The 25210-nt window shown below is 34.0% G+C and overlaps 2 protein-coding genes and 1 long non-coding RNA gene across 4 annotated transcripts; 1 reads left to right on the forward strand and 2 right to left on the reverse strand.

Moving 5' to 3' along the window:
• Positions 1-634: 634 nt before the first annotated feature.
• Positions 635-1213, reverse strand: LOC107176327 (caffeic acid 3-O-methyltransferase-like). Its single transcript, XM_052442601.1, has one exon. The coding sequence runs from the start codon at positions 1132-1134 to the stop codon at positions 664-666; it is 471 nt and encodes a 156-aa protein (XP_052298561.1). The 5' UTR covers positions 1135-1213; the 3' UTR covers positions 635-663.
• Positions 1214-3643: 2430 nt separating this feature from the next.
• LOC112497695 (uncharacterized) lies at positions 3644-4895 on the forward strand. Its single transcript, XR_008055283.1, has 3 exons — positions 3644-3874; positions 4038-4190; positions 4308-4895. It is a non-coding gene; the product is annotated as an uncharacterized LOC112497695 (long non-coding RNA).
• A 150-nt stretch (positions 4896-5045) lies between these two features.
• Positions 5046-12755, reverse strand: LOC102613726 (transcriptional corepressor SEUSS). 2 transcript variants are annotated; one of them, XM_052442600.1, is made up of 10 exons: positions 12635-12755; positions 10212-11660; positions 10008-10127; positions 9632-9680; positions 9290-9504; positions 9141-9209; positions 8846-8943; positions 8473-8566; positions 7702-7771; positions 5046-6595 (listed from the first exon to the last, which is right to left on the reverse strand). In XM_052442600.1, the coding sequence occupies exons 2-10, from the start codon at positions 11307-11309 to the stop codon at positions 5589-5591; spliced, it is 2820 nt and encodes a 939-aa protein (XP_052298560.1). In that variant the 5' UTR covers positions 11310-11660; positions 12635-12755; the 3' UTR covers positions 5046-5588. The 2 variants fall into 2 exon arrangements, with proteins under 2 accessions (XP_052298560.1, XP_006472907.2); XM_006472844.4 differs by having other exon boundaries at positions 12190-12721.
• Between the last annotated feature and the right edge of the window lie 12455 nt (positions 12756-25210).

Below are 25210 nucleotides of genomic sequence, written 5' to 3' on the forward strand. Positions count from 1 at the left end.
AATCATAGTGAATACAATTGACAATTGTTTTCTCTCAGGATTCAGATTTGAGTAGTCGATCAAAAAACGTTGCTAGGAAATGTGGAATTCAATCAAGCCATATGAGCGAATGCTATTCACAATTGATCAATGCATTATTGAAATTTGAAAACTCACTACGCCCCCTTCCAAAGTTTACTTGTTTTTATTGTTTAAAAAAACAAATCGTGCCCCCAAAATTTACATCTAAAAAAAAAAAAAGAAAACTTAAAAACAACAATATTAATCATCTAGTGAGTAATGAAAAAGAAAAAATTCATCAATACCTGAAAATGAAGGTGCATGAGCTAAGACATGAGGTAAATCAAAATTAATACTCTTGATGTGATAATACATAGAAGTGATCATATTAAGGGTAGCATCAATTCCACCACCCACATCAACAACACTTTCAGGTCTTGAAATCCTCTGTAGGCATAGAGAGCACTGTTCATGATCAAGGTTGTGTGATTCGACATCGCTTGATTAAATAACTAGTTGAACCTTTGATCAGTAACAGGGTATTCAAATGAAGTCATCACATACGCTCGGTTGAAAGGGACCTCGCCTTCTAGTACTACATCATTTAAGTGATACCTGAGGAATAAAGTTATTTAATCCAAACAAAATGTAACTCTAAATCACCTAATTAGCTAGTGAAGTTGTAATCAATGGACTATTAGAAAATAATATCATATATATGTACCAGCTCTCCATGAGGACTTTATCCTGATGCAACAATAGCAAAGTGGCAACTGATCCTCCATCTTCATTCTTAACTAGGAACTTGCAAATGGGTCCCGCGCCATAGAGTCTCTCAACCACCTCATTTTCTCCCGTTCGAACTGAGCACTTGAGAATGTCATAGCCGGCCAAGAGCCGAAGCATTCGATCGGGCAAAACTGGGGCGTCGTGGTTCTTGGCGGGGAGCCTACTCGCGATCTCTGCATGTGAGAGGAACGCGCCTTCACTTGATCCTGATGAAGCAAAAATTGTGTCTATTACGTTCAGTTCCAGTGCTGATTTCAGCACCATTGGCAGCACCGCCGCGTCCGCTAAACTTATGGCTAGTTTCCCCAACTCTTGCTCTTCTTCATCTTCAAATTTTGACATCATGTTAATTTCGCTATAGATAATTTTTTTCGCACAAATTTAACAATTGGGATGGATATATGGTATAATTTTAATAGTTGTATTACCTATGCCCGCTATTCCAAAACCATGTATATGTATATATATAAACCATATTCAGTAAAATATTACAAAACGTAATTCATCCACTAATTATTGTATATTTGACTATTATTAAAGGATTATTATCACTTTACCGCCAAATTTTTCTAAAAATTACTTTTTCTCACATTATATTTCAATTTTTATCATTTTACCACCAAACCTTTAAAAATATATATATAATTTTTAATATAAATTACAGTAAACATCTATTTTACCCCTAAACTATATAAGTACAATTTAATCATCTAAATTAAAAAAGTACGAAATTAATTATACACAAAGAGATAATGCTTTTATCTATTGATTATTTTATATATCTAAAATAATCAATTGATAAAATTGTAAATATTATAATACTTTTGGCTTAATATACTAAAATTCTAAAATACTCTTGTGATATCAGCAATTTCTTAATGAATTTCACAGTTGATGATCAAAACTGAAACATTATGTGAGAAAAAGCTATTGTTAAAAAATTTAGGGGTAAATTGATTTGTCAGAAAAAAAAACTAGGTAGAAAAATGATAATATTCCATTATTAAATTATACATCATTATGTGTTTCTAGAGGGAAGATTCTACTTTTTCCCTTGATGAAAAAAATATATTTATGGATGCTAGATTTTTTTGTTGAAAAAAAATCTCTTCATTTAGAGCAAATGGTTTGAATTTGGCTCATATGGTTGGGGAGGGTTTAATTATACATTTAAATAAACTAAATAAATAAATTATTAAACCCCATTTTATTGAAATTAACCATTAGTTCCATCATATTTCTAAATCAAAGCCCTTTGTCGTTAGCTTATTATGTGTCTTTTTATTCTTTTACCCTTGATGCACTGAGAGTCTGAAACCCCCCAATTGATGGTAAAAATAGTAAAGTATCTAAAAAATTGAAAATTAATAAATTTTTTTTAACATTCAAAATTTTTTTATGCGTTTTGAAATATATAGGGAAAATGATTAACTTCGGCAACAATAAAGGAGTTTGATAATTTTCTCCATTGTTAATGCAATAATTAATTGTTGTTAATTAGCCACCACTTATTGGACGCAAGTCATACCGTCTTAGCAAATTGAATGTTATTCCAAGTAGTATGCTATTGGATTTGAATTAGTACGCCAAATGGATTTGAATTAGTGCTAATATGATCTTTGTGGTTTGTGCGCCTGTCAAGGAAGAGATGAACAAGTCTGGTTATTAAGTACGTAAGGACATATTGATAGACCAAATAAATATAACCAATTCCCAACCAATCAAGATTATATTTAATATCATTGGCAAATACGATCGACAGGCAACCCAATTATCACAGAGAAATGTTATTTTAACCTCGTGATAGTCTCTTCCTCCGCATGGATCACAAAATTATAGTAATTATGATTATATTTTCCTTCGGGAATCGAGATGGATCACGTTTGGTCTAACCTGTTGGAAATATTAATACATAATCCTACATGTAATAATTCTCACCTAATGTATAGTTTGTCCGAATATAACAATCAATCATTGATACTTATAATTTTGTTAATTTATAAAATATTTTGCAGAGAATTTTTTTTCCCAAAACATTGTAGTAGAAGCTAGCTAATGATTCATTAATTTATTGGAGTAACTGATCGTTTAATCCCTTTAGTTCCAATAAATTACTCAATTAAGCTTTATATTTTTTTTCTAAATTAATCAAAAGATTCATGTTGCATAACCGCCTTCTAATTTGGGTAATTATTTAAATACAATAACTAATTGCATAATTGGCTTAGACTGTATACACTGATGGAGTATTTGCCTGATTTATTGATTATTCTGAAAGGAACAAACTACAGAAAGGAAGACTGTCTTTAGTCTAGCTCTCATCAATCATATAAAGGTTATGAACAGATTGTGAATCGACTATTTAAGGTTTTTACTTAATTTGATATTTTTGCAAAATCTAGAAAATACATATCTATTCTTTCACACGAGTGTCTTCCTTTCCTTTTATTTGATTGATGTTTTGATATATTTGCTTCTCTCATATTCCTCTTTGTTCATGTACGTTTTAACCTCTTTTTTTTTTTTTTTTTTCAAATTTGATTGTGGATTAGTCAACAATGAGTTCTGAGAGTCTAATTGAGAACTGCATGGGGTGGGCAATATATGTGCACCCTGTAGCTAGCTGGCTCGCTCAGACTAAATGATGGGCAATATAAATTTCTTACATTTCCTTAAACTAACTAAAGTATAGCTCTTGTCCTTGATAAATTACATGCAGACATGAGATTGTTGGAGCTGTAAAAGAAGTCGGATCAAATGTCAAGTGCTTCGAGGTTGGTGATCGTGTTGGAGTAGGGCCTTATGTCAACTCATGCCAAGATTGCAACTTTGCAAGTGTGAGCAGTGCTAGCAACAGTCGCTCATGCGTGCGACTCTTGCACTCGCTGCTTCACCGGACGACACGTGTGTGACAAATGTGTCAGCTTATTAAATTAGAAAAGCACTTATATTTTTATTTCTTTCACAATCCACTTGAGCTACTAAAATTACAATACTGCCCTTATTTTTTTGGCATTCACCAAGCACGCCGGTGACCACTGCTCATGAACTTTGATTCGTTGACTGACTGATGCTCCCATCTTTTGTAGTTCTTTTTCATTTTGTTTAATTATTACACTGATTAGTTTTTTTTTAATTTTAAAAAAAATCCTCTACATTTTGAACTATTATTTTGATTAAAGCATTTAACATTAAAGCCTTTTTTTTTCTCTGAATCATCGATGATTAATTTATAATTTTATATGCAGGCCTTAGCCAAATCTTATGACTTTATAATCGACACTGCAGCGGGTGATCACCCATTTGATCCACATATATATCTCTCCTGAAGATTGCCGGTGTTTATGTCATCGTTGAGGTTCCCAAAGAAGTCAAATTTAAAACTGTAAATCTTATCATGGGTACGTAATTGAATATTGCCTGCACAATATGTTTAGATTTTAATTAAGAATTTAATCATTTCAAATTTCACTTTTTTTATAAAAAAAATAAATAAATATTGGTTGATACTTTGGCAGAAATGAGGACAATTGCAGGAAGCATAGTAGGTGGTGGAACACAAGAGACAAAAGAAATGGTAGAATTTTGTGCTGAAAATGGAATATACCCGGAGATAGAGATCATCCCAATTCAATATGTGAATGGAGCTCTTGAGAGGCTAGAAAACAGGGACGTTAAATACCGATTTGTGATTGATATTGGGCAACACCTTGAATTGAAACCCAGGGTAGGGCCATGGTCATGCATGGATAAAATTCCAAGTAGGTTTTGATGTTATTTCCTTTTTGAATAAATTAAAATGCAATAAGTTATGTCTTGTTCCCTACCTGCGAAGGAGATTGAAGCAAATAAGTTATGTCGACCAAAGAAATGTTGGCGTGTTGCGCGGCGAAATGGAATAATACAAGCCCAAATTCGATATGTAAACGAAGCTCTTGACAGGGATGTTAGGCATCATCAACCTGTTATTGATATTGCCAACTCTTCAACTCCCTCAAGTGACTCCATGTTCCATGAAGAGAGAACTAAATTCATCCACATATTAAACTTGGGTAAAAAATTAATGTATCCAAATGGAATTATTTTACAAATAATCAGATGAACGTTGATTTCTCATTTTAATTGAAACCTAAATCTACGGTCTACTACCGTGTGCTCATCAACATTGTTATTTTGAGCTGCTAGTTGAATTGTTACAAGCTTTACCAAACAACATTGAATTGAGTTAAATGAGAGGAGATAGAATAAGCTTAGGATAAGGGCAAGAGAACAGTATCACTCACTCAAGATGATTCTTGCCAAATTGTAAAAAGAAAATTATAATGACAACTGCTTCCAGACAAAGCCATAAATATACACTCCATGGGACAGAAAGACAGAGACGAGGAAGAGGGCAAAATACACTCCCTAGTTTACAAAAGGCTCTCTGGGAGGGAATTACAAAGTACAAGCTCCAACTAGATATTTTTGAATTCCCATCCCGATATTGTTAGAGGGATATGAAACTATATCATAAATCAGAAAAATAATTAGAAAAACATGAAGCAACTCAAGAGGACTTAAAAACATCTCATTGATAAAAAAACACTATGCTATATGTTTTACTTTCTGGAATTAGTACAGATTGGGAAGGATGCATGCACGCCCTTGACTATTGTGCTATGTACCAATGATTCGCTATGGGCTACTGGCAGATCTGCCAATCCTCAATTCTCATGCTGCATATGCGGCAGCCATAATCAAGAACCCCAACATCTATTTTTTCAATTTTTTTTTTCCTGTTTTCACCAATAGGACTCTTACGGAGATGGTTTCCAATCAAATTGTAGATTATTGAAACCATTAACAGCTCCCAGCCCATTAAGCAGTTGATTCCCCAAATCTTGTTGATGATTCATGCTCTGATCCCGAGCCATTGCCGTCATGCCTACCCTTCCATTCATCATGGAATTATTACCCATTGCAGCTCTGATTCCATTAACCATTGCTGACTGGCCAAGACCACCCCCCATGTTGCCATATCCACCGGTTCCTATACCAGGATTATTGTTGACCGTCCCATTTCCCACTAGGCCATTGCCACCATTGAGTACCGTATTGTTGCCTGTTGCCATAATGTCGTTGACATTTTTAACATCATTCCCCAAAGAACCAACACCAACCATGCCCCCACCTCCCCCACTGCCACCATTAAGGTGGCTGCACAACATCATTTCATGCAAGATTTTCTGGACAGCACTTTGAGAATCACTTGGATCAGCATCACCAGAAAGAGCTCTTGGGTCAGCCTCACCAGAAAGAGCTGGCTGTTGAACTGATATATTTGCTGGTGAACTAGCAGAACTCATGTGATTGGCTGCTGTTAAGGCACTGTGAGATGTTTGCGGGGGATTGTTAGATGATGAAGGCGTTGGTGACTGGAAGGGGGAAGGGTTGGGTTGAGCCTGGGGAATATTATTGGACGAACCAGGGGATGGCATCTGAACTGAACTTCCACCATAAGGGCTGCTTGCATTATTCACGGTATTTTGCTGTCTGGAGTTCATAGAATTTTGGTGGAGAAGCCCAACGATGGTGCTGGCAGTGGAAGAAGCAGATGCTGGGTTGAGTGAGTTATTTACATTAGCCACACCGTTGCTAGTGGCAAGTTGCATCGCATTGGCCTGGACAGAACTCTCGCTATTTGAGTTCTGGCCCACTGTTTGTTGTTGTTGCTGCTGCTGCTGTAGCTGATCCTCAGGCTGTTGCGATGGACTGTGAAACCCAGAAGCTCCGCTTGTTCTACGAGGGAACTTGGCCAAGCTCTCTGAAAAAACAGAGAAAATTATATGAGCCACCATGACGCACAGAACCATAAATATATTCCAAAATGAGACTAATAAACTTGGAATAAAACTTGTAAAAAATTTGTGGCATGGAAGCAATTAAGTCCATGCATATAGTTTGACATATTGATCATAATGAGGTAGAACGCTGTTTCAGGTAACCATAGGCAATGACAGCACAATAGCAGGAGTAAAGTAAGAAGCACTTCTTTTTACATAATACAGGAAAGAGAATCCATAAGCTTATCCGAGCAAAGAAGAGAATTAGAGGGAACTATCAATGGTAAAGACAGTTTTGAAAAAAAAAAAAAACTAGGAGCAGGGTGGTGAGTTGGAAAAGAGAGAAGAAATAAAACAAAATTAAGATGGCAATTCCAATAAACTAAATCCAACTACAGAGGTGCCTTGTTTTGTTAAAGAGCTACAACTGAGTTGCCCAACACTGTAACTGTAGAGGTAATATTATATTGAAAGTCATAGGCAGATGAAACAAAAGTCTTCTTGTCAACAGGTCTTTCAGAAATGACTCTTCATTCACCATCCACTAACAGTTCTCCCAAGAGCATTTCTGCTATCTTCACCAATTGCAAAAATCAGACCCTCATCCTTTATGTGTCTACTGTAGTTTCAGGTCACCAAAGAAACAGTGAAACTACTCGATGCATATAATTAAGATTCTTAATCTTACACCCTTGATCTTTTTCAACAGACCCATTCTCCAACAGACACCTTGGCAAATGCCATAAAGTAAAGTATAGACAAAATCAACACTACAATCACATGACAGACAAATTTTCAACCCCCCCGCGCCACAGAAAAAGAAAAAAAGACAATTCAAATCGGGGCTAGATAATGAATAAGTTTAAAGGGATGTTACTACCTTCCCACTAGTACCACATTCAGAGCAAAAGACAATGAAGATAGAGAGACAGCAAGGGGAAGGGGTGGAGAAGATTAAAGGGATGTTACTATCTTCCCTCTAGTACCACATTCAGAGCAAGAGACAATGAAGATAGAAAGACAGCAAGGGGAGGGGGGGTGGAGAATAACTATAAGAATATATGATGAGAAAAATTATCAATCTTACCCATAGGTCCAGTTCCTGTAACTCGACTGTAATCAATCAAGTCCTTCATACTATTAACTACTTCTGATATCTGCAACATACCCAAAATGTGATAAACAATCATTAGGAATGGCAACCAAACTCCAATACAGTTCTTTTAATGAAGCAGCTTGTCTTGAGATTCTTGTAGTCATTTACATTACAAAACGACAACTACAAAAACACTATGATAACAGTATGACACAAGATTATAAACGAATGAACCAATAATAATAATCACACATGAAGAGAAAAATGAAATCACAAACACTTTATTTAAAAGGAGAAAAAATACATACATATGTTATTAAATTAAGGACCAATCTAAAAGACCTGAGAAACACACTCCAATCCAGTGGGTTTTGTCCTGTTGTGTATTGGAGTTTGTGCTTTTCTGTCTTTTAGCTTGGTCATATATATATGGTCCTGATCTAGTGCGCACGGTTGTGCACCACAAGCTCTCATTTGGGGGCTGTGATGTGGGTTCCACGGCTTACCAATGGGAGCTTGACACAAGCGTAGTCGCATGTCTTATGGTGCGCAACTGTACTTACCTGATCATGTTTTTGTGTGTGTGTATTCTGCACAAATTCACTGAATAAAGCAATAATGTCCTTTGAATTGTGCATTGAAACCAAATGTATGTCCAAAATCACTCAACAAGTGGCAATTGTTGAAAAAAAACACCATATTTTCAACAATAAGGATCAACTTCAGCGCCATGTTCCCATATTACCATACGATGGACATTACCTGAAGGCAACGAACATATCTCTTCGTATATCCTAAATCATTTACCAATGGCACTTCCAAGGCTTTCGCTAATTGCCGAGCTGATGCAACAAACCTGAGGAAAGCAACTCATCAAAATCAAAGGTAGGCATGCCATATCAATATGGTGTACAAAAATCAGTCACTGATAACTCTGGTATAATTCAGCAACTTTTATACAATTATGACGAAATTTTTTTTTAACAGAACTAGCTTCAGATCAGACACACAGTAATTGAATAACCATGGAATAGGACCATCTTCCAATGAATGCCATGACTTTATGTTATAATAGAATTTCCAGATGTTTGTTATCAGTCATAAAAACATTGAAACACGACAACAACAAACTTACATATTACAATTATTTTGTAATTCTGGGGCAGATAAATTAGATGATGCATTTTGAGTCGCAGCCTGGTACTTTTGAGCTGCAGCCCCAAGCTGACTAACCTGCACCACAAAAATTTTTGCCACTCAGAAAACAACAGAGCCTACTAACATCTATGTAAAGTATGTAAGCCAGCCAGGTTTAATTTAGTAAACGGTTCTGGTCAAACTGCAATAACCTCAATAATCAAGGTAATGCAGACCATCATCTTTCATAACATAATAAAATTCTGACAAATGAAAATAGCACAATCAGTAACCTGGGGTATCAATAATCTTCGAGGAATAAGCTCTTCATGACGACGAGCACAAAACTCCCAAGAACATATCTGGCAGAAAAACAGATGGAATCAAAAAGAGCCAATAAAAAATTTTACTTATAATCTTAAAGCAAGAAAACAATGAGGACCTTCAGGTCTGGTGAGAAAACTATCCGAAGTTGACCATCACGCACAACACGTAGTTGCTCAAAAACACTTTCTTGTATGGCTTTTGCATAGTCTAGTACAATTTGACCTGAAGCATTCTGATATTCACGGGGCATATCAACATAAAGAAGTTCTTCTAAAGTACCACTCTCATACTTTATCTTGAAAAGCCTGGGAAGAACCTCCACGGTTGCTTCTGCAACAACAGTTAACATAAATCAGAATAAAATATGAAACTACCATTGAGTTACACTCTGAACCCATGGATTTCAAAAAGACGCAGGGAAAACTTAAATTTATACAAATCTACTAAAATGACACACCAAAGCCACGGCCTGGCTTCCGATTGCATATCTCACAGTGCCATACATCCTGCACAGTCAGCAAGTAAATTAGCCCGTTAGAGTGAAGCTTGGCAAAACTTGACACCAGCCAGTGAGAGGCAGGTAAACCAATAGTACAGATCAATGTGTTTGCTCATCTAATAGACCATTAAAATTGTAGAAGCACTAAATTGAAGTGAGGAAGTTCAAACATAATATAAAGAGGAAAGTAGAAGAAACCAAAAAGCAATCCCCAGTTACACTTGACTTTGTTCAAACAAAAATACGTAAATGAATCAGATACAATAAGGTCCACTGAGGCTAAACATGCTCAGCAATAATAGCTAAATTTTCATTTTATTTCCAAGCAGCAGACCTGAGGAAAAACTCCAGTTGCTTGCCGGCCACTTCCATACATGGATACGCACCACTTTTTCTTGGCATTAGGAGCAAAGTATTCAGCAACAAATTTTCTCCAGAATTCAATATTGTTGTCCTGCACAAATACGCGAGAATTACAAATCACAATAGTTATGCACCATAAGCTGACAACAGATTCATCATGATGAGAAAATCTTACTTCAGGTCTGTGTTGTTGCTGATACATATAATGTGTCAGACGCCGAGCGCACATTCCTGGTTCATATACAGGTTTCGCAGGAGATCTCAAAGGCAAATTCTGCTGCTGAACAAAATGCTGTGGTAACTGGGGGCGTTGTTGAGGCATTGCCTTTAAGAGTTGCTGTTGCTGGTGCTGTTGCTGCAGCTGCAAATATCTTTGTTGTTGTAGAAGATTCATTTGGGCAGCAGCAGCCTGAGAGGATTGCCTCGACATGTGAAGGAACTGCTGCTGCTGCTGTTGCTGCTGCTGCTGCTGCTGCTGCTGCTGCTGCTGTTGCTGTTGTTGTTGATGCAGAAATAGTGACTGATCCGAATGTTGTGGCTCAATTTTTACAGGCGCCATACTTCTGATATTCTGAATTTGTTGGGGTTCCAATTTAACTGGATTAAGGCTTCTCAATGTTTGTAAATGCTGCTGCTGCTGCTGCTGTTGCTGTCCATGTTGATCGCTAGTCACCTGTGGCTCCAGCTTAACTTGTCCAATACCAGTTAACCCCCTTACTGATTGAAATTGTTGTTGCTGCTGCACCTGCTGAGTGTTATGTGCAGCAGAGAACTGTTGCATTGGTTGCTGACCATGCTGAAAATTCTGAGTTTCAAGCTGCTGGGTCTGCTGTTGATCTGGTAATTGATTGCTGGAAGGGTTTGTAAACTGCTGGCCCTGTACTTGACCGGATGAACCAGGATTCACCAAGTTAGATGGTACAAATGACGAAGAAGCGGCACTAAAACCCATTCCATTAGCAACACCTGAAAGTGGATCCGTCTCAGCCCCAGTATCCATACCTCCACGCTGACTATTGCCAGGACCAGAAAGCCCTGAAGTTGGACCCCCATTTCCAAAGGACTGATTAAGGAGAGAACTCACATTGGGTACATTTCCAAGCACATTCATACCCATGTTACTAAATTGTGTTCGAGGTGACATAAGTGATGGGAACCCTGCTTGGGAAGGCAAAGGACCCCCTTGACCTCCCAACATCCCCGAATTTGACCGCAAAAGAGAAGGTGAAACAGACTGGGCACCACCAATCGGAGCCTGCCCTGGTGGTACCATTTTACGAAAATGACAATAATCTAAGAACACTCACCGAAAACTACAACTATATCTAAAACAACATGAATTCAATAAACTATAATTACACAACCACACACGAAAAACTGGAGATAGAGCTCAGGCCAATTAGCATTTCAACCCAACATCCAAGGCTATAGGCTTCCAAGTCTTCATTTTGCACCAGCAGAAAAGGTTGTGTTTTGTGTCTTTGCATGTGGTGTTGAGTTCCACAATAAACAAACCACAAACTGAAGAGAACCAAAACCAAGGAACAAGCTTCAATTCTGAACATGCTAGAGTTGCGCCAACTCCACAACAGGAGCAGTACTCGTACGGCTTTTGCATGAATCTCTGCACAATAGAATAATTCTTAGATCCGCTGTAACAAGAAACATTCCAAGCAAACGAACAATTAACAGCAATTCAACTTTCAGTACAAAGCATAGCTTCTAACTCAAAATGACCACACTATCAACCAAAACCCTAAACTACCAACCACAAATCATCTTCAATCAAACGTTAAAAAGAAAACCAAATCACAAAAACCCAGAAAAGTGCAATCAAAATTAAGCAAAACCTACAAAAAGGACTTCTTGTTCCCACTATAAGCTCAAATTCCAACCTCAATAACCCCAAAACAAAACACCAAAAGCCCAAAAAACAAAAATCAAAACTTCAACAAACAAAAACCCAATTCCTGCTCAACCCATCAACCAAAAAGCTAAAAGAAGCTCAAAACAACAACTGAACAGCCTCGATCGAGCCCTGAAGGGGATAAATCAACGATCCAAACTCCCAAATAAGTGAAAAAGATAATGGGTATTACACACACACAAAAAGAAAGGGTCAAAGCTAAAGTCTTTGAAAGAGAAAGACTCACCGGAGTTGAAACCGAACAGTAACAGTAAAATATATATATATATATAAAGTCTTCAGCAATCTCCAACACAACCCCCAAAAAAGGAAAAAAAAAAAAAAAAAGAAACTTCAAACCACAATCAGCTCCTTTTATTCCCACTCATTGAACAAACACTAATCAGTTGAATAAAAAAGGTCTTGCTTTGGCCTTCTTCTTCTTCTTCAATAAAAAATCTAATTATTTTTCTTTAAAAAAAAATGATTCTAAAGAGTGGAGAAGGGTAGGGCTTCAGTGTAGGCGCCCTGTTATTCGCTGTATTGTAATCTAGAGAGAGAAGGGATTTTTTTAGAGAGAGAAAGAAAGAAGAATGTGTCTTGCTGTCCTTGCGGACGTCAAAATTGTATTCGATCTGATTGAATTTGTATTATTTTTATGTTTAGCCTGCCTTCATTCTTTCTTTCTTTACCTTTTCTTTTTACTTTCTCTCTCTTCTTCTCTTCTCTTCTCTTCTATCTATCAAATGAAGTCAAAATGCTCCCCCCCTCTCTCTCTCTTCACTTGCGTTTATTATGTTTTTACTTGCCGCTACTATTTTCTTATTCTGTTTTATTTTTATGCCTTGTGTGTGTGTGTGTGTTGTGTATGTGGTGTTCATAACACCACCACCATCATCATCATCATCATCATGTATGATTTTGGCGTGATGTTAAGAGAGACTTTGTTACGTGTGGTTTGCTTATACCCTGTTGTGGTACACAACCCTTTTGTACTTTCTTTCAATCTTGTATGAAAAAAAAAAGGGTTAATTTTATCCTGCCTCCAAATGTTTTAACATTTTTCGCCACGCACCTATATATTTTAAAAATACTCACTTCACACTCAATTTTGTTAATTTGACCGTTATGTTTAACGGAGTTATTTGAAATTTAAGTAAATATCCGAAATACCCCTTATCTTGAATTAGAAAAAAATAAAATAAAATAAAATGTTAATTTAATAATTAATGTTTACATTAAAAATTTTTATTTAAAGGTAATTAATAATAATTCCATCAATTAAATTATTAAATAAATTTAATTTATCATCATCAAATAATATTTAGGATATGAATTTCTAAATTTACCCTTTGACCGTTAGAATAAACGGTCAAAATAACGAAATTGGGTGTGGAGTGAGTATTTTCGAAACATATGGGTGCGTGGCGAAAAATATTGAAACATTTGGAGGCAGGACAAAATTAACCAAAAAAAAAAATGGTGGCACCACACACACACAGCACCAACATTTCATACTCTTTCCCCATTTGAATCTTTAACAATTTTGTCTCGCGTACGTGTATATAATTATACATCATTAAATTTCAATTAATCTAATTATTATTTGATAACTACTGACCACTTATTTATACTTTGATCTGAAAATATTTAGATCACAAGAGAATTCTGTTTTTTATATAGAGCAGCACATTTTTTTTTTTAGTTATACAACTAAATTTTTAGTTTTCATATATTATCATTATCATATTATTTAAGATGTATAGAGAAAGACTTGTTGATAGACGATTAAAATAATAATAATAATAAAATAATAGTTAGGAATATTCACTATTATCACAAAAGTTAAAAAAAAAAAATTGGAAAGAATAATAATGTTAGGAGAGGAAAAAGGTGATTTTGGCCAAAGATGCTTCTCAATCTTTTTTTGGATTTAATTATTCACTACAAGATATTGCAATATAAGACATAAAATAGTTAAGTATTTGTATCCGTGATTCAGAAACCTTGTAACCCTTACTCTCCAAGAAATTTTAGAACTCCTAATGCATCTAATTGATTTAAGGCTTATTTTACACATGAGTAAGCAAACTAAAATGGTCGAACTTAAAGAATAAATTGATCAACCTTTCCTCAGATGCGACTGAAAAGGAGAGAAAAATGTTTCAAGATTAATCAAGAAAAATGGTGAGTTTGCAATTTTAACAAATTAATCATTATTTCTTCAAGCTCTGAATGCACGATTACAAACTTTGCACTGTCAATGTTACTTTGTTTAATCCAGTATTTCTTAGATTCACAATTTTTCTCATGCATGTTTTTTGTAGTTTTCCTGCATTATTATTATTATTTCCTTAATTACTTGAACAAATTCCGAATTTTCAATACAAAACTCCACCGTTTTAATTAAAATTATACTCTAAAGCCTAAACCATAAAACACTTGAAAACTTAAGAACATGTTATTAATAACAACAAAATAGACAAAATTTTTTGTTCGTTTGAGCGTCTCAATCAAGACCGTTGAATGGTCTCAAGCCTGCTGCCTATTTTTGCCGCTTTGAACCTCATTAGAAACTGATACCGATACACACATAGCTCGAGATTTTATATCGTATTTAATATCAATGATTGAATTTCATTATTATTCTCTTTTCTTTTCTTTTTCTGGGTAACGTTCTTCTTCTTACATGTTATTAGATCAAAATTGTACCGTCACGAAAATTACTCGAGGATGTTAATGGAAAACTACAATTTTGTAATCCACATGCTCACGAAACTAGATATTTGTATCCATAAATGCTTTTCGCCGTATTGTTTCTGATTTGTCTTGGGTAGTTTTATTTTAGTTGTTTTTGTCCTTCTTGTTGATTGATGTTATGCTAATACATTATTCTTTTTTATTTGATACTTTTGAGACTCATATTTGAAAAGTTATATTACATTATTAATCAAAGGGACTCTCTCCGATATAAAAGTATCAGTAGGATGCATCATTTTCTTCCTTATTCATTAGTACGGCTTATTAGTTGATCTAATAGTATATTATAATGAATTTCTATAGGGTTGGGTAAATTGAGTTTCGGTTTAGGTTATATTCCATTCGGGTTAGAGAATTTAACTCAATCGAGTTCAAAACTTGAACTCAGACCAAACTGAACCAAATTTAATTCAGTTCAGGTTACAAATTCAAGTTGGTAAGAACTTTTATTTTCTTTCTTTTTTTAGAGGTGGGAAAATTTATATTCCAATAAAACCGATCAGATTTTGGATTGATCGGGTTGAGGAAAAAGTAATCTAAAATTAATTCGAACTTATAATCTGATCCGTACTATGGTCAGATCAAATCGGATAAAAAATTTAAATCATTTCCTAATGAAAATTTCCACTAAATATCCAATATTAACAAGTTAAGCTTCCATTAAGTAATGATATAGACGATTCAATAACCCCACTCTGACCTAAAACTAACAATGCTCTAAACACTCACAACCATCACCAATATAGTTAAGCAAGAAAGATGATACATTAAGCGTGTATTGGTTGGGTTTTGAGCCAAGACGATGGTGGTCGATCAACATCGAAGCATTGTTGTCAAAGTCAAGCAAGCTACAGCAACGGTTGAGGTGGCCGATAGAGCAGACTACAGCGAGTCACGGTGGAACAGGCTGCAATAGGTCGCCTCAACATGTCATGGTGGCCTGACTCCACGTTGGCCGGCAGGCTGGGTGCATGGTGATGAGTTTGGTCTGATTGGATCGATTTGTTTTGATTCGTGCACGGTGTTGGTTTGATGGGTTTCTTCAATTATTGTGTGCTATTATTGTGTAGCGTGTCGTGTGTGTAGTTAGTAGATATTTAGGTTAAAATTTAAAAATTTTCTTTCTAGTTTAGTATGTAAACCCAATTGAAATTTCTGATTGATTAGATTGGCCAAAATTTCACCCAATCGTGTTAGATTATTCATTTGTATTTATCTGAATCTAAATTTTTTAGGTCGGGTCGAGTCAGATTAGATTGAGTTATTTGCTCATCCTTTCTTTTTTTTTCTGCATTTGTCCATCAACCAAACACAATGACAAAAGGAATCCAAAAAAAACCACATAAGGTAGATTGAAAAAATAGAGATAGTAACATATCAAAATAGAAAAAAAAAAAAATTACAACATTTCAAGTACAAAAAGTTATCAATATGGAAGCTTGACGCCTTGAACTGGAATTTGAAGTTGACCTTCCCCTTCGAAAAGATTGAAAATGAGGAGGTAGTGGTAATCAGTTTGCATGCAGAAGCTAGCTAGGGACGGCAAATGACAGTGAATGCAATTTCTGTGTTTTTTTAAAGAAGAAGAAGAAAAAGAAAGATTAGGGAGCCATGCCATTCAAGGAATGACATACATACATGATCATACATGACCCATAAATTTAATTGTGATAAAATGAGATGATGATTGACATTACATGACCTGCAGTGATGTATCTTGTGTATGTTTGTTTGATATTTAGTCACATGTTACGTGAAATTTGATGGAGAAGGCCATGGCCGTTTAAAAGGTTTAAAATCACTGCAGCAGCTGACAGTTGGACCCTGAACTTAGGTGCTTCAAAAGGAGGTTTTTCACTCTTAAATAATTTGTTTTGAGATCCAATAACCTACGTGTCGCCTGACTCTGAGCAGTTATGCATCACCATTGCATGAGTGACACTGTTTTACGAACGTCATTTTATTGGGAATCGTGTGGGCTGGGGAGAGGGGTGTGTGATAAGAACGATACACATTATCATAACTGAGAGTTATTTAGTTAACTGTGTGGTTTACGATGCGAGAAAATAAAGTAGAATATTTTAATAGCGACTAATGTGAGAACTGAGGTGCTAAGATTTAATATGTGTTGATTAATAGATTCTTTCAACGGTAGTGATGCAACCTCTCAGCACCGATTCCATTGCTGGTTTGGTTCCAAGTTTTCACATAATTGTGAATCAATTGCATCACTTTAATTTTTGGGTTGTTGTTGTTGTTGGTCTCGTCGTCATTGTTATATACACATACATATTTTATTAGGCTTTAAGGTCTTTGTTGTCATATATCATTAAGATTTAACAAAAGGAAAAAAATAATTAGTATATAATACGCCATCTTATCACATAGAGAATTTAATTAATAAGTTAATTAATCAAAATTTATTTTTTATAAGATAATATCATAATTACCAATAAAACATGGGGATTTTCATACCTACAATATGACAAGTGCATGTGTTACCAAAGGATCGAAGCCGGTGCACCATCTTAGAATAGTGATAGTGGCGATAACTTATGTGTCACCATTAGAAAGACTACAAATGTAATTCGTTGTTAAAAGTTATTTCTTTAAAATGGTCAAACAAAAGACTTGATTCCTCTTTTACGCCTCTTAATAATCTAAATCGTTGTTTATATAATTATCGACATCTCTACTCACATGGTATGGTTTTAAGAGTTAAATCAACACTACGGTCATCATTTAACTCTTAAAAACATGCTGTTTGAACAAACACTAATCAAACTCCATTAAAAAAAAAATGAAAGCTGCTAACATTATTTTGATGAAATAATTGACTTTATTTTTTTTACAAGATAATATTATAGTTGTTAATAAAACATGGGGTTAAATTTTCATATTTACAATGTGATAAATGTTGATGTTGCCAAAGGTGGAGGGGCGGTGCACCATTTTAGTAGTGATATTGACGATAACTTATGTGTCACCACTAGAAAGACAACAAACGTCATATTCGTTGTTGAAAATGATTCATTTGAAACGGCGAAATATGGGACTCGATTCAACCTTTACGTTACTTAATAGTCTGAATCATTGCTTATATAACTATCGGCATCTCTACTCACATGGTATGGTTTCAAGAGTCAAAACGACACCACTATCATCCTTTTAACTCTTAAAAAAAACGTGTCATTCGAATAAATACTAGCAAAAATCTATTTTAAACTAAAAAAAATTGAAAGTTATAAAATTATTTTGATGAAAGATTGATTTTATTTATTTAATTAGATGAAATATTGTTTATTTTTATTATTATTTTTTTCATTTTAATTGATAGCCCTACCCACACACATATAATTTAACTAATTTTGGTTTGAAGAGAATTGACGACCTCTAGAAGTAACACTAGACTGTCCTCATCATAGATGACCAAGATGGCATTTATTACATGCCACTTATAACATTTTAAGCTACAGGTCAAGTTTTTAAGAATTGGGATTTAGGAACCAAACGGCCCACGGACTTGTAATGTTAGTTAAATTAATATTAAAAACATTAAAAATCAAAATAAAGAGGTAAGAGTGTTATGAGTTACGTGGTTGGTTTGGTAGGTTGGATTTAATTTAGAATAATAACATTTGAAGCCTCCCATTTCACTATCTTATTATTGTACACCGCCAAATTGATTTAATCACACCAATTTTGACACCCTTTACTACATGACTCCAATTTATTATATATTTTCTAAATAAGAATTGAATCTCTTCTCTCTATCTTAAGTCCTAATATTATATGCACAATGTTTGTTTAGGCTAACACATTATATTCTGCAAGAGAAAGATGTGATTTTCATGAAAAATGAGAATGATTGTTGCGTTGATGCATCATCTCCTTGCTAGTAGAACTCCCAACTTTTGACCACAAAAGTGGACTTTTTGTAAAAGTAAAATTATGGTGGGCATAGGCCCATTTATGAATATGGGCTTGTTACCTTTTACTCATCTAAAACATATTTGTTACCTAATTTGTTAGATTGTGTTGACGTCTTGGACATGTTTAAAATAATAAATAATATTTTCAATAAGAGTAACAAGAAAATCACAATCATTTTATATAAATAATTGTGTATAAATTAATTTCGCATGAGAAGATTAGGTATATATAAAATCATCGTAGGCTCACATAATTAAAAAAATAATTATTTTTATTTTTTAATTAAATTTTTCATATTACATCAGTTTGTATGTTAATTCTTATAATGCTGGCCAAACCATCCATTTATGTAGCAGCCGTACAGAGGACTAACGAAAAGGCGCCTCTAACTACTTTTTAATCAAGGCCAATTATATTAGAGTTTTCGCTTCTTCTTCGAGTTATATTAATGATATGAATGTTTATTGTAATTAACGGTGATTATTGAAGGCTGATGCGAATGAATTACCGCAGCCTCAGGAAATGCCAAGCACAAGGCTACCCAACAACGAAGAAAAGGAACAAGTGTTAAGAAGTTGAGTTGAAGCTCAACTCTTGAAGCATCTCAACTTAGTTTAGTGAGTCTTAAACTCTTCATTGTGTTTATTTATTATTCGCATATAGTGTTAAAAAAAAAAAAAAAAGGCTTGTGCTCTAGCGTGACCAACGTTATGTGTATTTACCTTTTGTCTTTGAGCAAAAAGTTTAGTTGATTCAACCATAGTAAAATCTTTATTTGTGGGTGCATGTCTATCAAGAAAGTATTTTTGATAATGAAGTAAAATTATTTACTAAAACAAAAAAAGAGGAAAGGTAAGATCTGCTATTTGAACCGAAAGCAAAGAAGGAAATACTACAAAGGGAGTTTAATTAATTAGCGATGGGTGAAAAAACTATTACAGTTCGATGCAAGTTTCATATTTTTTTGTGATTGAAACATTACATAGTACATAAATGCTTTTTCTTCTTTCAAATATATCACTATTTAGTAAACAGCCGTTCAAGAAATTTGATGCACTCAAGCTATTTAAAGTCTACATTTTCTCGAGAAAATTTTGCGTATGAGACTGAAAAACAAAGCTCAGTCGAATCCTTAAAAAACAAAGCATGGAGTCGAAAACTTACACTGTTGCATCGCCTCCATCAACTGTTACACTTAGCAACCAACGATTGTTTTTTATTTATTTTTCTTTAATTTTTACCAAAAGGAACAATCGACGATCTTTGCTATCTGGACTATTATATTATTAACGTTCAAAATCACAAAGACAAGAATCATTAAAAATATGGGTCGCTCTGTGATGATGTAAATTTTTACAGTATTAAAAATGTAAAAAATACATATCGTTAGATCTAATTAATAGTACACGTTATCTTTATTAATAGAAAATTTTTAATCATTTTAAAAATAATATTGCTAGTTAACAAACTGATTTTAAATTTAAAAATAAAAATTATAAGAGATAGGATAAAATAAAGTATCTCAAGTTTTTTTTTTTAATTGAAATTGAATTCTTGATGAATTCTTTTATTTGGTATTGAATTCTTGACACATTAAGCAAGTAAACTTCATTATGTAATGCTCGTGCATGCATTTTCTTTTAGATAAAGATGCTATATTCAAATATAATCAAAATATAAAATGGTTTTTGAAAGTTGGAGTTTGAATTAAGCTGCAATTAGTCATTTGCCATGCTTACACAACAACAAGAGACCTATTTCAAGGTTTGCATAGCAAGAGACCTATTTTAACATTTGTATAACAAGGGATCTGTTCTAGCAATCAAAGAGGAGCAATGGATTCAATTCCAGCGAGCAAAACATATTTTGTGTCAATGTCATTGTCATAGAACCTTAGAAATTTCTCTCTCAGTTGCTGAAGTTTAAGTAATATACTTGTGTATTATTCTAAATACATTACTAGATGTTGATTGGATGTAATTAGTTAGTTTTCTTTGGATTAATAATATCTATATTGGCAATTATCTAGTTATTGTACTTACTAGATGATAGGAAAATTTTAAATTAATGAAACTTTACTAATAAAAAGTGGATGTACACAAACTGGTTAAAGAAATTAGAACTTTTTAACTAATTAATTAATTATTTATAATTTATTAAATTATATTTGATGAATAACTAGGATTAAAACACTTAAATTTAAGGATCAACAACAATCTCATTATGAATATTGTAAAAATACATACAACAAACATAGAGAAATCCTTATTTCTCAACTAATTTATGCTAACTAATCTAATGGTGGATTTATTGCTTGGATTGGGAAATTAGAATAATTGACGATGTTTACTTCATAAAATAAGAGTGAAAATCGAGATTGGATTCGTGGGACCTACCCTAATTTGGGAATAAGGAATAGAGATTGATTCATACTCCTTTGGGAATTAGTCTTCCATTCCGGAGAATTATGATAATAGAAATTATAATATTCCTAGAATGCTCTCCCTTTAAATGAAAAATATTAATATAAAAAAAGACAAATGTCTAAGCCTAAGCTCCTTGCATTAAAGCTCCATCCAGCTAAATGCCATCGCAGTCAAACCTCATTGTCGATGCCAAAATCAACCATTGTCTTCATCGTCACTGGTTCGTCGGCTGTGGAGTAACAGCTAGTTGCCGATTTCATCTTTATTTGGGTCTTTTCAGTTTTGTCTATGTTTTGTCTGTCTTGGCTACATCTTTGACGGGCACAGTTCCGATATGATGAGGATGATGATGATGTTAACGATGAATATGATGTTGACGGCGACGATTTGTTGTTGCCATTGTTGTAGTTGTTGATGATGATTTCAATTTTGATTATTATTATTACGATGATGATGATTGATGATGATGGTGATAAAAAAGTATTATAATTAATTAATATATTATTGTTGATAATAATAATTTTTGAATAATAATAATCACAATAATTAAAATATAAAATAAAAATTATGATACTAGTTAATAAGGATTTTTAATAATTTGGAACAATATATCTCATTTTGATTTTAATTTCAAAATAAAATAAACACATAAATAGGAATAGAGTCAATTCTAATCCCAAATTCTATAGCCCAAGTAAACAACTTATTTGATTTTAATTTCTCATTTCAATTCTAAGCTTCTAACTCATTTCGATTCTACCAATTCCAATTCCTATTTAATAAACACACTATAAAATGACAGCAGTGAGATTTGAACCCACGCCCACGCCTTATGCCATTGGGCCAAACTTTGACTTAAGTATTGAGAATTAATGCTCCTTAATTAATAGCTAAATAGTAGCCTTTATTTAATTCTGTGTGAAAAATTTCAAATAGGTAGAGTAAAAAAGAAAAACATCCCGGTGGGATTAACAGTATACAATGATAAAATTGAAGGATAACCCGAAAAAAGGCTCATATGGAAGGTCTGCTTTATTCAAAATTAAGATTTTAAATAAGTTCAGCTAAACTGGCTATCTATTATATTACATTTTCATTATTGAAGGGGGCAATAAGTCATTTGTACCGTTCAATAGTTAATCCATCCTCCATTGTTGAATATCTAAATGTAAAATTAATAAGTAATCCATCTTCCGTTCTAACTATAACTAAAGTTATTCCTAGTGAGAAAATAGGTGAATAAAATAACCAACTTTTCTTTTGCATCATGTGATCATTTTGACTGTTGTGAAAAATTAAGTTCTAAGTGAGTCATCCTCCAGTCAAGCTTGCACATTTGCCCTTCCTTGGCCTTGACTTACAAGAGACTTAAAAAAATATTTTTAGAACCTACTTAACAGTAATCAAATTAAAATCCCCTAGTAATTATTGACAAACAAATAGCTCCTTTGAGCTACAAGCAAGAAAAGAGCTAGAAGAGAGCGTTGCCAGTCTTAACTATAACATTTACCTTAATTAAAGAATTATATGATATACTGCAAACAAGTAGCATAATATAAATGGTGGTTAAAAAACCAACACCTGGAATTTCCAACCTTTCCTTCATTCTTCAAGTCATTGTATTAATTAAAAAACAACAATACTAACTTTATAATGGATCAACATATTTGTCATGTTCTTAAAAATGAATCATTATTTTGTCATCAATACCAATCTTAAAATCATTATATAAATTACAAAACGACAATAATAACTTTTTAACAGATCAACACGTATTTGTCGTGTTTTTAAATATAAAATCTTTATTTTGTCGTTATTATGATAATTTAAGGTCATGATATTAATAACAAAACGACAATAATGACTTTTTGGCATATCGTCGTATTTGCTGTGTTAAATCTTTGTTTTGTCGTTAATTTCATAATTTAAAGTCATTGACCAGTAATAAAATGACAAGAATAATTTTTTAACGGTTCAGCAGAATCACACCGAAAATCTTTATTTTGTCGTTATTGACGATAATCTTGGTTTATGATATTCATATTTAATGCAAAATGGCCTAACAAGGATCTTTTCTTTTCTTTTTCTTTTTTTTTTTTGGTGAATTAAAAGAACTTTTGCATATATTGTTCAACAAATTTAGATTGCCACATTCAATCAGATTTACACATTTTTAAAAGAATATATGTGGTTACCTTAATTGAGATACAAGGTAAAAAAAACCATTTGATATTTCTTTTTAACTATTTAGGTAACTCTTTGGCAGTCAAACAAGAGTCCAAGGACTAAAATGAAGCAAAAATTAAATAGAAATTAGAACGGACTTAAGTGATGCATTTAGACACAACTAGCCTCATATTTTCGTTCTATAAACAAGAAGGGCCTCCAGTAATAAAACCACGAGCAAGTAGAAACCTTACCCATGAAGTTTTATCTCTTTTCTTCCTCTTTTATTTCCTCCAAGTCCAAAGTACAAACAAATCAGTTCAGGCTAAAATCAGAGCGGTTACATAGAGAAGAATGAGATTGCCAAATGGCCGAATCTTTCTCACCTATTCACTCATGGCTCTCACGCTATTTGCACTGCCTTGTGGCCCTGCTGGCACTAAAACCCTCCCCTTCTTCTCTATTTATAAGCAAACACAAACACTCGGTCATTGCATCTCTTCTTCAACCTCATACTATATAGCTTGTTTCTGTGTTTTGCTGGAACAATGGCAAGCCCAAATCAGTCACAAACAGTGGAAAATGAAACTAAGAATCGTACCCTGCATGAAGCTCGTGTAGCCCGGGTACGTAAATTAAAGCATTATTTTGTTTTGAAATTCCATTTTGTTTGATCGACGACTTTCTTTTTTCTAATTCTGTTTGGTTTTGGTTTGATTTCATGCTAAGCAGGCAAGACCAGTGGTGGAAGCTTTCATACAGAAAGTGAAAGAAACTTTCGTAAGTTATTTTAAAGCCAGGACTTCTTCCTTATTTTGGATAACGTTCACTTCTATGTATATATTATTTTCTAAAGTTTTATAGTCAAAGTATTTATTAATATAAGTGGCGATTAATTAATCAAGGCTCTGGCTGGCACTGCGGAAAGGCCTGCGGTAGAACCAAGTTCAAGCACTAAGCCTAATGAAGAAAAGGAACCTGATGAATTGAAGTTGGGGGATCTCAAAATTAAATGAAGCTCTCGAGTCTCGGCAATGATCGGCGTCATAGATCTTTTAATTTATCTTTGCAGTTGTAATGTCATGTGCTCTAGCACAATCATATGTATCAGTTACTGTTTTCCCTTTTGCTTTCAATAATTGTCTGTCGTGTGTTTCTCATTTGGTTTAATAAATTTCTAATTTTCAGCAGAGGTTTTTTTTTTTACCCTTTCAAAAAAGTTTCCACGGAGGGTTACCCTCGAACAAAAAGTATCAGTTACTTTCTCACTGAATAAGATCAAAGATTGGGCTTTAGGACAAATGCTCTGATTTATCATGAACTATATATTTTACCAAAAAAGACCGAAATTTTATCCTCCCTGAGCTTCTTCCAAGCAAAACCGAAGGTGGTAATTGATAGTTATCAATTGTTCGGAAGATAATTCAAACATTAGATGAGAATAATTTTTGGGCTAAGTATATATGCCAGGGGTTATAGCAATTTTTAATTTATGAGTTACCCTTTCCACATGATAAATACAATACTATTAAAAAAAAAAACTTTTTAAGTGCAAGATGTTAACAAGATAATCCAACCTTGACTAAAATACATAAAACTCGACTTACTGAATAGTTAGGCCCATGATCTTCTTCATTAAGTTCAATATATTGGCAACAAGATCCTTTTAACCATGCGAGTACAAACATGCAGGATTACATGATACGTGTAGCACATAAATCAAATGATCTTAGAAGATTTCCCGTGCCCGTAGCTGAGTAGCATATACATTTTTCACAGCTCATGACAGGAAATTTGAACACAAACTGCTTGATGATTCGAATCGTTTGAAGTAGCATTTTTGAGAAAGAGAAACATATGCATGAAGGAGCGAATATTGGCACTGCCACAGCCTGACACACAAGCTCACTCAAATCCATCAAAGACAAAGCATGGAGTCGCAACGCCTCTCTGCCCTTTGGCTTTTACTGCATCGGCCCACCA

This window comes from Citrus sinensis, chromosome 5, assembly GCF_022201045.2.
Source record: "Citrus sinensis cultivar Valencia sweet orange chromosome 5, DVS_A1.0, whole genome shotgun sequence".
In the NCBI taxonomy this organism is placed as follows: Eukaryota; Viridiplantae; Streptophyta; class Magnoliopsida; order Sapindales; family Rutaceae; genus Citrus; species Citrus sinensis.